The sequence below is a fragment of the Lepisosteus platostomus genome, chromosome 4, assembly GCF_059453375.1.
Source record: "Lepisosteus platostomus isolate fLepPlt1 chromosome 4, fLepPlt1.hap1, whole genome shotgun sequence".
Taxonomy (NCBI): Eukaryota; Metazoa; Chordata; class Actinopteri; order Semionotiformes; family Lepisosteidae; genus Lepisosteus; species Lepisosteus platostomus.
In genome coordinates, this window is record NC_142614.1 from 71,079,522 (window position 1) to 71,093,560 (window position 14,039).

The 14,039-nt window shown below is 53.1% G+C and overlaps 1 protein-coding gene across 12 annotated transcripts in view; it reads right to left on the bottom strand.

Annotated features, from left to right (window-relative positions):
* The window catches only part of LOC148673777 (rhotekin-like), a 108,641-nt gene that overhangs the window by 53,089 nt on the left and 41,513 nt on the right, over window positions 1–14,039 (bottom strand). The window contains exon 1 of one of the 12 annotated variants that reach the window (XM_088630590.1): window positions 888–1,936. The exons of the other annotated variants lie outside the window; for them this stretch is intronic. Coding sequence (XP_088486716.1) covers window positions 888–911 — 24 coding nt within the window. The 5' untranslated portion in view covers window positions 912–1,936. Of the gene's footprint in view, window positions 1–887; window positions 1,937–14,039 lie in introns of those variants that run through there. 12 annotated transcript variants of the gene reach the window in all.

The following is a 14,039-nucleotide window of genomic DNA, read 5'->3' on the forward strand; positions in this document are numbered from 1 at the left end:
CCACCCAAAGTCCAAGTCCACCTCCTTTGCCACAGGATACAAACTACTGTACCTCTGCCTGGGGTATTAAATTGCAGGGAATGAAGTATTTTGCTTCCCGTGAGAAGACGCGGAAGTGAATAATCCTTTCAAACACCACGCAGGTCTACGGCATGAGACGCTCAGCATCACTTTGGATTTAAGCCGATAAATAAGGGTGTCTGTACGCCATGCACATACATCATTCTTCCTGCCCTTCACGGGGCAAGAAGACTTGTACATACGCTGAGGATAACAGGCTCGTCACACAGGTGAAGAAACTGGCCAACAGTGCCTCTGTCCTTGACTGGAGGAACTCTGGTCTTACTTTAAAAACCCAAGAGGCTCTAAAACCCCATGTAAAGTTACTGTAAAATACACGCTGATTCGTTCCAATCAGAATGAAAAGATCTGTTCCCACTGCAGTTGGGCTTCACACACACACACACCGCTCAGCCGTAAATCCAATATTAAATTTTACGCACACCCTGACCGCCATTCTCCGCTGCCCCTCCTAATCCGGAAAATTGCTCCCTGCTGTAAACCGTTTTCATGGGACTTGGCTTTTCACTTCCATTTCCACTTCCCGTGGCGGACAGCCGCGCGGGCCACCCTTACCCACGCACACACACACGCAGCTCACGCGTCTCGCCGCCTGACCCCCCCGGGCTCAGGGAGCACCTGCCCGGGCGCCCCGGCGAAACTTTGTCCGCTCTGCACACGGCCACGGAAACCGCACCAACTGGAAGCGACGGTCCACATGAAGCACAAGCAACAAGAACAACAACAACAACAACAACAACAACAAAATAACAAATCCTAATTACACAGCGCACTCCAAACCACAGAAAATATCCTCCCACACTCACTCGGTGGCTGTGGCAGCTGTTCATCTCTGCAGAGGTCCGGGTCCCCCAATAAAAGTCAAAATCACACGACTGGCCGGCACCGCAAGGCCATGTAAAACGCTCTCTTCACCCCGCTCTCCCCTCAAATTTAAAACAAGAGCGCAGGACGGGCTCCCAAGACAGGGGGGGGTGCGGTTCGTGGCGAGCGCAGGGCGGAGAGTTGGGGGGGTCCTGGGCCCGGGGGCCGCGCGGGTCCCGTCACGAGGAGCAGGGGGGCTCCCCAGCGGCCAGGGCGACCGGCGCTCCTCGGCCCGGTCATCTGACCGAGCTCATCTCCCCGGGACGTCCACCCTGCAGCCGCCGGGGGTGGGTCGGTTGGTTACCGGTGTGGAGAGCTCAGATTGAACGCGGTTTCGCCGCAACAGCCAGGGAGGCAGCGCGGCAGGGTTTTCGTTTTTGTTTGTCGTTGTTTTGTTTGTGGTTTTTTTTTCCCAGCCGATGTCTCAAAGGCTCTTTTCGGGGGGTGTAGGAGAGAAGCAGGAGGCGGCGCGCCGCTGGGTCGGTGACAATCCCGTTACGTGGCTCTCCAGCCCCGCCGGCTCAGGTGGAAACGACTTCGCTCAGATAAGGCTACAGCGCGCCCTCCGTGCGGCGCATGAAGTTCTATTAAAAGAAGCTCCTTTTCCATCTCCGGCGAGATCCCGAAAGAATCGCGAGTCGAGTCTGACAGGGGGGGTCGGAGAGGGGAGGGGGGGGCGAAAAAGAAATGAAAAACCGGCGGGGGTGGGGGGAGACTCCGGCGGAAAAAGGACCGAGCCAGCGGCAGACATGAGCGCCTGTCAGCCTTTCTCCCCCGGCTCCCTCTCTCTCTCTCGCTCGCTGAATTTCCACTGCCGGGGAGAGGAGAAGCCGGGATTACATCATCCCCACGCCGAGCTAACAATAGCAGCGCCGAGCTGGGATGACACAGTGGGGAGACGGGGAGAGTGCGTGCTCTTCTGCGCGCACAGGCAAGAGGGGTCAAGACGCTGCAATGTGAAAGGTGTCCGGATACTTTATGGCCCTGTTTACTACACTGTCTCGTTTATTGCCATTTATCTTGCGCGCACAGAGGCGCGACCTCCCACAATGACTTCAACACGATTTGGCGGTAGAGGGGAGATTGGTTTTGAGTAAACCAGTCCGAAGTGCTCATATGAATATCAGTTTTCCTTAATGATTCCCCTCCTTGCTCTGAAAACGTAGGAATGGGGATCCGAAATGACAATGCGTTACACAAGTATTAAAGCTCTTAATCCTTTGCAGCTCTGGCCTTAATGCAGACAAGTTACAAACACTGGTATGCGGCACCTGTGCTCTGAAGCGCTGATTAATGAACACCAACAACAACAAAAAAAATGTAAAACATCTGCCACTGGGACACAATTTTTCTGTCCGATTTCTATCATATGAACCAGACAGTTAAAATTACAGTATCTCATTTATTTCGTGCAAAGTTTACACCCGCCTCACACAAGCCGTGACTGAGGCGCTGCCCCCTCAGACCAAACCAGCGCTCAGGAAGAGGAGAACGGCTTTTAATTAAAGGAGCGGGGTCCTCTGAACTTCACCTGCGGTTGTCAGCACACCCAGCCTCTGATCCAGGGCTGGGCACCCCTGCTATGAGTGTCTGCTAGACCTCTCTGCCCCTGTGCTGAGTCTGGGGGTGTTTTCACAGCACCCCACAGCAATAGCAACAGGACAGCTGGGGAAACCCACTTTCAGCACGCTGCACTGGCGATGTTAAACACAGGCAGACACAAAGACATCTAACAGGATTACAAGCGCACACACACCTCAGAAATGCACAGGGGCATTAGATTTGCATGCAAAAACACTTATCCTTATATTCTTCACTAGGAGCACGAACTCCAGAGCTGTGCTGGTTGTCTTGTCGCAGGATTGGACCTCTGTGTTCAGTTCATTTTTAACAACGGATTTTAAGAGCTGTAACCCCTATACATCATATTAGATAAAGGCATCAGACACAATGAATTAAGATGCAGTGCAATGAAATATTACAATGCATTCCTAATCACATGAACATAATACACAGACAAAGTGCAACTGAGACACATTGTTACACAAAAAAGCAACATCTAAGTGCACAATGATGCAATGCAAATTACAGGCAAGGAAATGTAGAGGTGAGGAAAGTACAGACCCCCCTGTACAGGAGAGATTCCCCAACTTGCCACACAGCCCCCCAATACAGCACAGACTCCCCACCTGACCACGCAGAACCCCAATACAGCACAGACTCCCCACCTGACCACGCAGAACCCCAATAAATACAGCACAGACTCCCCACCTGACCACGCAGAACCCCAATACAGCACAGACTCCCCACCTGACCACGCAGAACCCCAATACAGCACAGACTCCCCACCTGACTACACAGAACCCCAATACAGCACAGACTCCCCACCTGACCACACAGAACCCCAATACAGCACAGACTCCCCACCTGACCACGCAGAACCCCAATACAGCACAGACTCCCCACCTGACCACGCAGAACCCCAATACAGCACAGACTCCCCACCTGACCACGCAGAACCCCAATAAATACAGCACAGACTCCCCACCTGACCACACAGAACCCCAATAAATACAGCACAGACTCCCCACCAGACCACGCAGAACCCCAATAAATACAGCAGACTCCCCACCTGACCATGCAGAACCCCAATACAGCACAGACTCCCCACCTGACCACGCAGAACCCCAATACAGCACAGACTCCCCACCTGACCACGCAGAACCCCAATAAATACAGCACAGACTCCCCACCAGACCACGCAGAACCCCAATAAATACAGCAGACTCCCCACCTGACCACGCAGAACCCCAATACAGCACAGACTCCCCACCAGACCACGCAGAACCCCAATACAGCACAGACTCCCCACCAGACCACGCAGAACCCCAATACAGCACAGACTCCCCACCTGACCACGCAGAACCCCAATACAGCACAGACTCCCCACCAGACCACGCAGAACCCCAATACAGCACAGACTCCCCACCTGACCACGCAGAACCCCAATACAGCACAGACTCCCCACCTGACCACGCAGAACCCCAATAAATACAGCACAGACTCCCCACCAGGCCACGCAGAACCCCAATACAGCACAGACTCCCCACCTGACTACACAGAACCCCAATACAGCAGACTCCCCACCTGACCACGCAGAACCCCAATAAATACAGCACAGACTCCCCACCAGACCACGCAGAACCCCAATAAATACAGCACAGACTCCCCACCAGACCACGCAGAACCCCAATAAATACAGCACAGACTCCCCACCTGACCACGCAGAACCCCAATAAATACAGCACAGACTCCCCACCAGACCACGCAGAACCCCAATACAGCACAGACTTCCCACCAGACCACGCAGAACCCCAATACAGCACAGACTCCCCACCTGACCACGCAGAACCCCAATACAGCACAGACTCCCCACCAGACCACGCAGAACCCCAATAAATACAGCACAGACGCCCCACCAGACCACGCAGAACCCCAATAAATACAGCACAGACTCCCCACCTGACCACGCAGAACCCCAATACAGCACAGACTCCCCACCAGACCACGCAGAACCCCAATAAATACAGCACAGACTCCCCACCAGACCACACAGAACCCCAATACAGCACAAACTGTGCACCAGACAACATTCATGGTGCTCAGAAATCTAGTCGTTAAAAAAAATTAAAAACCTACTGCAACACACTCAGCTGGTAGGTGGCACACATTCACACAGGCACAAAAAACGAGGAAATGCACAATTAGCCCACACACCAACAAAAGCTGGCTTTTTTGCTTCCAAGCTAACCTCTGAGGAAGACACAGAAGCCACAGTTAAGAAGAGCTCTGTCACTGCTGTTTTGTTTTGGCATGTCCTTCCTCTGACTCGAGACAAATTCTTTGACTCTTCAAACCTAAAGTCAAAACCCACCTTTCTATCAGAGCCTGTGTCCGATTGCCCTACATTCCATCCTGTATGGTTTTGTCAATTTTTGTTCTTTGACATTTTATTTGATCTTTTCTTTGTCTTTTTTTTATCACTTTATCACAAAGTCCTAGGTTTGGGAAGGAATCTTTTTAAAAAATATTATTTTTATTACAAACCAGCAGCGATTTGTCTTCCTGAGAAAACTCTACTCTTTGTGTGTACTACAACAATGACTTCATTCTATCAGTCTTTCACTGAATCTGTCCTAACACTCACTGCGGTAGCCTGGTTTGGTCACCTTAATACACCCTATAAAAACAGACAGAGCAGAAAGCAACGTCAAACAAATACTGAGGAAGTTCAAGTAGGGAGCTGCGTCAGTGTGCGTAGGCTGCAAAGGAACAAGTAGAGGTTTATTCCACGCTGAAAAGAGAAGAGAGGGAACTCTCTCCGGCCGTGGAGCCTTCTTCAGGTGCGAGAAAGACAGGGGAGATTATATAACAGGAGAAGAAAAGCCGGGAGTGGAGAGGAGGCGGCAGCAGGGGGCAGGCAGAGGGGGTGAAGAGAGGGGTGAGGTCAAAACCTGCAAACGATGGAGAGGACTAGAAGAAAACAAGTCTGTCGTTGAGAGAAGGGGGAAGGTGTGAACCTATAATCTCTACTGACTCCCCTGTCTTTCTCACACCTGAAGAAGACTCCTTTCTTCTTTTTTCAGCAGGGAATAAACCTTTACTTGTTCCAAATACTGAGGAAGGCCACTATCATCACTGACTGTCGTGACCGTCTCTTGGACAGCGAATCTGACCTCCTCCCATCCGGGCGCCGATTTAGACTGGCAAGATTCAATGTAAATAGAACTAAATTATCTTTAATTCCTACAGCTATTAACCTGCTTAATGTGGACAACTGATTGTATATTTTTTGTTTTTCTCTTCATACATACATGCCACTGATGTATTCATGGGTCCACGAGGGGTGAAATGTATTGTATCATGACTTCTACCTGCCTGCAAAGCCGATTTCCCATCTTGGACAATAAAAGGAAGTCAGTCAGTACAGACACAGAAAGGAAAGAAATTCCTTTCGGAGGGGGTGTGTGTGTGTGGGCGCATTGCCGGCTCAATCGCACAAAGAGGGAAGGTGTGAAAATAAGAGGGAGCTGGCCAAGGCGTCTCCAAGCTGCCCCAGGCTGGATGGCGATAATGACTCTCCACATGGGGCCATTACTGCATTTACACCGTTTATCTGCTCGGGCCTGAGCCAGGAGGCAGATGGGGCACTGCAGAATGGGGGGGGGTATGGAAAACACTGCCTGGAACTCCTCTCCCTTCCACCTCCAGGTCTCTAGCCCAGCAGGCTTGGCTCACAAACAACATGAAATGAGTGGCTTTATTGTTAGCACTCAGACTGGCATTACAGAACAATCGCCTTATTCCAGTCCTGCCTGTTACAGCAACACAATTGTAAACCGTACAGCAGTACTTGAGGATCAGTGCAGCAGCTAAATACAGGTTTCGGGATCTCAACTCAGGCTTCTGTTCTAAAATAAGATATAAGCAACAGACAATTAGGAGTTTAATACAGGTTAAGGTGGATGACGCCACTCTCCAAGGTCTTTACACAAAGGAAGTGTAACGTTCTGCAAAATCTTCCTTCATCCCAGCTTTGCATATCATTCCCCCAGTCCACCCCAGTCCACCCTCCCGCCTGCCCAGGGGGAGGGGGCTGGGAAAGCTGCAGGCGAGCAGAATCTGAGACGCCCTGGGACGATTCGAAGCAGCGTGAACTTCGTGTCGGGTCACAATGTCAGCCCCCTCCCTTCGCCCCTCTCTGACTCCACTGCAGAGGCAGACCCTCGCAGTGCTTCCTCTCTCACCGTGTGCGCTGCCAAGCTCAGCAGGCGTGCATTCCCATTCACTCCTATTGTTACACTCCGCCAGACTAGGTAGGGGTTGACTTCCCCAATGTGTCTCAAGGGGAGGGGTGATGAGGCTATTTATCCTGGAGCAAGAAACTTGGAAGTATCTGGGTGTGCTGAAGGAAGCTGGGATCGGCGACTCGGAATTCCTCCTAGCAGCAGCTCAGGGCGAGTGGGGGGTGAGGACAGCCACATCTTCAGGAGGACTGAGGCACTGCACCCCTATAAAGCATCAAGACGGCTTGAGACAGACACCCCCCGCAACTGAAACATTGACATTGTTCGTCAGACCAGTGTCCTTTCATCTTTCCACAGAGCTGTGCCCTGTTCCCCTACCAGCACGTCCATATCACTCGTTCCTGGACTGCCCTGGTTTCTGTGCTCCTGTCAGGGCCCCTGAGATAAAGCGCTTAGAAAACGGATGGCTGGGTGAATGGGCTAAACCCAGTAAGAACCAGCTGGGCGGGTTTGAGACTTGGCTCTACGTTGGCAACGTGTGAACCCCAGCAGGAGAGACCGAGACACCCACCCAGGCTCACACCCACCGGGGCAGAGCCAGCTGCCGTTCGACACTGCAGCCTCCACTGCTCCTGCCAGGAGGGCTGGAGCCGGCTGAGAGAGCCCTACCCACCTCCCTGACGCCTGACCCCAGTGAAACCCCAGCACTTCCACAGCAGCACACCTGCCAGACCGAGGCCGGGCAAGCCAGGACATGCGCTCCAGGATCCACGGACAAACACGGCAGTGCTCCTGTTCCTTCACTGGTTTGACTCCAAGGAAGCTAAGAGTCAGTAATGGGGAGTGGCTCTGCCTGCAAGGGAGCATGTTCCAACGGCAGCCTGAACCCCTTAGAGATGGGGGTTATTAGGAGGCCATGATGGGTAAAGACCAGGGGGAAATTTGGCCAGGACGCCAGGGTTACACTCCTACTCTTTTCGAGAAACATCCTGGAATTTTTAATGACCACAGAGTCAGGACCTCGGTTTTATGTCTCATCCGAAGGACGGCGCCTGTTTACAGTATTGTGTCCCCATCACTATACTGGGGCATTAGGACCCACATGGACCGCAGGGTTGAGCGCCCCCTGCTGGCACCACTAACACCTCTTCCAGCAGCAACCTTAGTTTGTCCCAGGAGGTCTCCCATCCAGGGCCCGACCAGGCTCACACCAGCGTTTTATCACTGTGTGCGGAGAAGGAGAACAGTGTGACAGAGGTGGGGGTGCACAGCCCCCCACCCCCTCTTGTACTGTTACACCTGTCCTTGAGAACTACGAACCCCTGGTGTTTGTGGGACATTCAGGGGCTTCTGGAGATTGTCAGGTTTCAGCTCGCCAAGCTCCTGCACTGAAACAACCAGTTCTTTCTCTCACCACAGCGCAAGACGTCTTCCAGGCCTGAAGCGGCAATTGACAAAGAGCAGCTTTAAAGCTTATGTGGACTGCAAGCCCCCCTGCTGTCCAGCGATAGCTTATCAGAATAAGAGCTCAGTCATGCCAAAGCTTGCCTTGCAAAGCACTCTGGGGTGGCAGTCATCATGCAAAACCCCTTACTCCTTACTCCAGCAGCTCTTACTGATACGCCGCCTATTAGCTCATCTTTTAAAATTTTTTAGAGCTGTAATAGACGTATGACTTTTGATGTTTCATCGAGTTTAAACCCACCACAACACAGATCACAAAAATAAATTGTACAGTCTAAACCAATTAACTTGTTTGTGTGGAGTCAGGCAGGTGTTAGCAAGTTGGGTCATGTAATTAGTGATTACAAGCTTATATCTGCTGTGAAGATATTCACAACAAACACCAATTCACAGAAGTGCTGTGAACTGGGAGCACCCACCGCCATGACAACAAAAATGATGTCTTTTCTTGAGCTGGCATTAACACTGCTTTTTATACCCTGGACGTGCACTGTGAAAAAAGAGACTGCATTGGCTTTACCTGCATGTGGACTCTAGGGTTACAATAACCCAACTCGTCCAGACTGAAGGCTTTACAGTATAAGGATATTTTCTACAAATTTTTCCAGTGTTATTTTGCTTGTTTTTGTTTTTTTTTTACAATTCACACAGAGACTTAACTCTGCTTCACCTGTCACAGCAGGGCGTTTCCCTCCGAGCAGTAACCTCTGTGATGAATGCTAACACGCTAGCCACCGTCTTGGCCAGTGGAAGGATGTTGGATGAGGGCTAAGCTAAGCCACATCCTCCTTCCGCATCCGATTTCATCGGAGAGTTCAAGCGCCTGTCCGCAGACCTTCTTCCGGGAGCACCAGAACCCACGGGAACACGAACAGCTCACATCTTCAGGAGCTCTGCCCACCCCACCAGAGAAATCCCAGGACTTCAAGAACCTCTCACCCCAGTGCGGCTGCCAGCCCCTCCCAGGCCGCGCGTCGTCTGGGCTCAAGCAACGCGGGGCCCACGGAGCCCCGAGAACAACGCGGGCCCCCCCGATCTGACCTTCCACTTCTCCGTCAGGGGGGGAAACGTCGCCATCGCCCCCTCCGGGACCGCGTTCCCCGACATCCCGGCTCTGCGCTCGGAGCAGGGCCGTCTCTCTCTCTCTCTGACCGACTCCCAACAAAGCCCCTTTTCACCCCGAGCGGCGAAACAAGCCCCCAGTGTCCACCCGCTCGGCCGACACAGACAATCCACTTCACTGATGCGAGAGGGAGGAAAGCCCAAATGGATAAGAATAGAAGCAGCCTCCTTGCACGCTATCCAATTCTTTATTCACAAGCCGTCATGAATGAAAAGCATTCATATGTATTCTAATGCTGATAATTAGCATGCCATGTTAATGACCCTACAGCACCAGATGAATCTACTTGACTCATCCTTTCCTGGAATGGAAGCACGGGGTGAATATTTTCACTCAGTGGGGACTTGGGAGCGGAGGATCTTTCCTCTGCAAAAACACTTCCTTTCTTCCCAGGACCTTCCCAGTACAGGGGCACGGGGGAGCTGGAGTCTGTCCCAGCAAGCAACAGGCGTACATCCTGGGTGGGATACCTGTCCATCGCAGGGCGGACACACGGATACACGCACTCTCACCAGGACCTGTTTTCCCAGGAGCCAGTTAACCTACCAGTGTGCCTGTGGAGTGCGGGAGGAAGTCCACGTGAACATGGGGAGAACATACAAACTCCACACAGACAGTACCCCCAAGGACCACTGCACCACCAGGCCAACGAGTTTAATGAAACATTTCAAATCCAATTCTACTGCAAATTGGATGACTTCTCTGGAAGAGTCTGCAGGAGGCGTACCGCTCACGTCAACCTGTTGTGAAGCAGCAGGTGTCCAGCTCCGAGGACTGACACACCGAGTGGGATGAACTCTGCAAGCTCCCTCTTGAGGGTAACTGGGCCCTGTGGGAGTATGGAACAAGCTAGACACACGGCCACGTTATTGACACGGGTACCTGGGCATCAGCACAGCAGGGAGCGTGGAATAAGCTACTGTAGTCGCTCGAGTACGGAGCTGCGTCAGCATGCGTAGGCTGCAAAGGAACAGGCAACGGGTTTATTCTATGGAGAAAAGAAAAGAAACACAATGTTTCGGCTGTAGAGCCACACCTGAAGAAGGCTCCACAGCCAAAATGTTGCATTTCCTTTCTTTCCTTTTCAGCATAGAATAAACCAGTTACCTGTTCCTTATAAGCGAATGTACGCAGCCATTCTATTGAAGTCGATACCCTGCCACCTTTCAGGAAACAGGTCGAGATCTTTGGATCAATTAGCAACTAAACAGGTTAAATGGCCCAATGGCTTCTTCTCTTTCGTGACCTTTCTCATGCTAATCAACACTGGAAAAGGGACTGTTCTGCCCTGGAAACTGTTCAAAGAGTAGGCTGACCGCTCTGAAAGATGTGTTGCATACAGACGGGTAAAAACAAACCAAACAGCCCCGCAGCCCGACAGACGGCTTCAGGGAGCGCAGATCGGCAGGATCTCTGTGACACTTTAAGAGACGGACAGATGGCTCAGGAAATTACTGAACAGCCAAATGGCCTCTTTGAGTTCGCAACCTTAACCTCTTTCAGTCTCAAAAGAGCTGGAACAGATCACTTAAACTCAGCGTGTGGCAGAGGGGTGCGAGGCCAGCGCGTGCAGGACCGCGGCGCCGCCGTGCGGAGTGGGAAGGGCACGCAGAGACCCCTCCGGGACTCAAGGTGGCGCAGTGGGCCCGGCCCATGCTGCTCTCGGCCCGGAGCTGCGTGGGCCCGGTGCTGGCCGCCTACACAGCCGCTCACTTTGCACCACGGGGGGCGGTCAATACTGCTGCCTCGCGGCACTGGGGCCCTGGGTGCAGTTCTGGACCTGGGGGGGCTGTCTGTGTGGAGTTTGCATGTTCTCCCTGCGTTTGCACAGGATTCCTCTGGATGCTCCGGTTTCCTCCCACAGTCCTGCACAGTTAACTGGCTTCTGGGAAACTGGCCCTGGCGCGACTGTGTGCCTGCCCTGCGATGGCCTGGCTGTTTCCTGCTCCCTACCAGGAACCCGAATCGCATAAAGCAGTCAGAACACGGATGGACAGACCAAAGCAGCAGTGCAGGGGACTCAAGCCACTCGCACGCAATAAAGAGTTAACGGCAATAAAGAGCAAGCAAGAAATAGTTGTTGACAGAAAGGCGTGAAATTATCCACCCCCACCCCAGGCCTCGCAGGGGATTCCTTTTACTAAACGGAGCCTCCGGCTGTTTAAAAACCACTGTCCTCCGGCAGCCTGCTCCTGCAGCAGGCTGTCATTCAATCCTTTCACCTCAGTGCGGCTCGCTGGGGGTCTGCGCGCGCCCCCACGCCACGAGAGGCCCGCTCTTCGATACCCCCCGGGAGCGGCTCGCACACAAAGTTCTGTTCCGCCGAAGTCACTCCCCCCCCGACTCGGCTCACAGTACGAAGCGGGGCCGAGCCCGGCCGCTGCCGAGAAAACGAGACGCTTTCAAATTACAGGCCAGGCTTCCTCCCCTGACGCAGGCTTCCTGCAGAGACCAAACAGCCCTTAGCGCCACACGTTGCTCCCGTGCGCCGAGCCGAAAAGGCACAATGACGGCGACCACTGCCCAGAGACACTCCGCCCTGACTGGACCGACACATCGAGCTGCCTCCCTGAAGCCGTGCCAAAACAACCACGGCCCCAGTCCGCAAGAGCAGGGCTCCGCTAGATGGTTTTAAAGGACCTCGGGACAGTCAGCCTCTGCGCAGGCCCTCCTGCCCTTTCAACATCACACCCAGGGCCGAGAGCACAGCCCGTCACTGGAAGTGGCAGCAAAAAAAAAAAAAAAAGATGTCAACACAAGATTCGTCCCTGTGAACCTGCCAGCACAGGGAGGATCCGAGTGTGACCGTCGCGGTTCCGCGCGGTCTCGTGCCCCCCGCCACCCCGTTCCGTCCTGCAGCACTTGGGGCGTGAACCCGGGGCTCCGGCGTAACACAACAGGGAACCAGCCGAGTGAGCTAAAGGAGAGCTCCCCCAGCCCAGGCGGCTGAGGACCCCGCTACGCGCAGGGAGGGCGATGACGTCACCGTGTCCGAACTAGCTCCGCTACATGAGCAGGTCCCCGGGGTGGGACAAAACTAACTGTGTTAGTCAAAAGCACATGCATAACATCAAACATTCTCTGCAACAAATCCGTAAGAGGATTCTACCCTTCTTTTTAAGGCGGTCTGTCAGTGGTCACCTCTTTCCGCAACACTATTACAGATTTTCCCCCAGTACTGAAGGACAGTGGATCTAAGGTTTGGCTTTACTCAACAGACCTGCTACCCGTGCACTTGAAAAAAAACATGACTCCAAAAATAAAGAGCGGTGCTGCAGCAATTCTAGCTCCCTGCTTGGGTCTGCCCAGTGAATGAACACATCTGAAGGAGGAATAGGAACAAGCCAGGCTTGGAAGGCAAGGAGTCGAGCTCTTTCTGCTGATGTCCCACTTGCCTCTACCAGGCCAGCTGGCCTTCCCAGCGCTGAGCTTGCCAGCCATTGAGAAGAGGGGAGTCTGTCCCCCCTAAGACAGGGAGACGCGCTGAGGTCGCCCCTCCTCGCTGGTGTTTTTCCAAAGGAAACTGCTGGAAGCCGAGGCATTTCACTGGCGGCCCACCCCGGCTCCGGACACAGAGTGGCCATTCAGCCCAGCTCCTCCAGGCTGGGGGAGACGGGGGCAGCGAGGCTACATGAACAAAAAGCCCCCTTTCTCAAGCCTGCAGTGCCTCCTCCCCTCCACACGAGCCCGAAATCAGGGCTACATACATACAGTATATAAATACATATACAGCATACATACTGTATATACACAGGAACGGGTTTATTCCGTGCTGGAAGGAAAAGAAGGGAGCCTTCCGGCTGTGGAGCCTTCTTCAGGCGTGAGGGAGAGGGGGGCGTCAGCAGATAGTGAAGCATGGGGGAACAAAAGACAGGGAGCAGGAGTATCGACACTCAGGGAGAAGTCAAAACCTGCTAATGAATCGAGAGGACTAGGAGGAGATGAGTCTGTGGCTGAGATAAGGGGGAAGGTGCGATCCTGGTTTCAGGATGATTTCGGTTTCGGAGATCCCTGGTCTAAACCCACTCCATGGTCTTACTTCCATTCAGCAGCCACGACGACGAACAAAACTGCAGAGATTTCCCCAGCTCCTTCCTTCGCACGGCTGATGGAACACTTCTGGACTGACGAAAAACGTGACAAGACTCACAGAAGAGCTAGCCAACACCCACGTGCAGAGACTTCATGTCCTAAAAACAGTACACAACCAGGCAGGTGACTGTCAAGGCTCAACAGCTTTTTCAAAAGCGGGTGTTTCACAAGAACCAGGTGGTCAGGCCTCACGGGGAGAGCTAGACAAGCAGCTGTCATCAATCCCCACCACTCGGCTTGTAAGCCTTTCCTCATACACGGCCATCAGCTCGGTTCTGTGGGACTGCAGCGGCACCAGGGAAGAGCTCCAGCTTGCAGATAAGCCCCAAGCAGGCAATAATTATTGCTTACACTTATAAAGCGCTTTTCTGGACACTCCACTCAAAGCGCTTTACAGGTCATGGGGATCCCCTTCACCACCACCACCAGTGTGCAGCCCCACCTGGATGATGCGACAGCAGCCAGAGTGCGCCAGTCCTCTCCCCACACACCGGCTCTCAGTGGGGAGGAGAGCAGAGTGATGAAGCCAGTTCAGAGATGGGGATTATTAGGAGGCCATGATTGGTATATCATATACTGGGGCATTAGGGCCTACACACCCTGCAGTG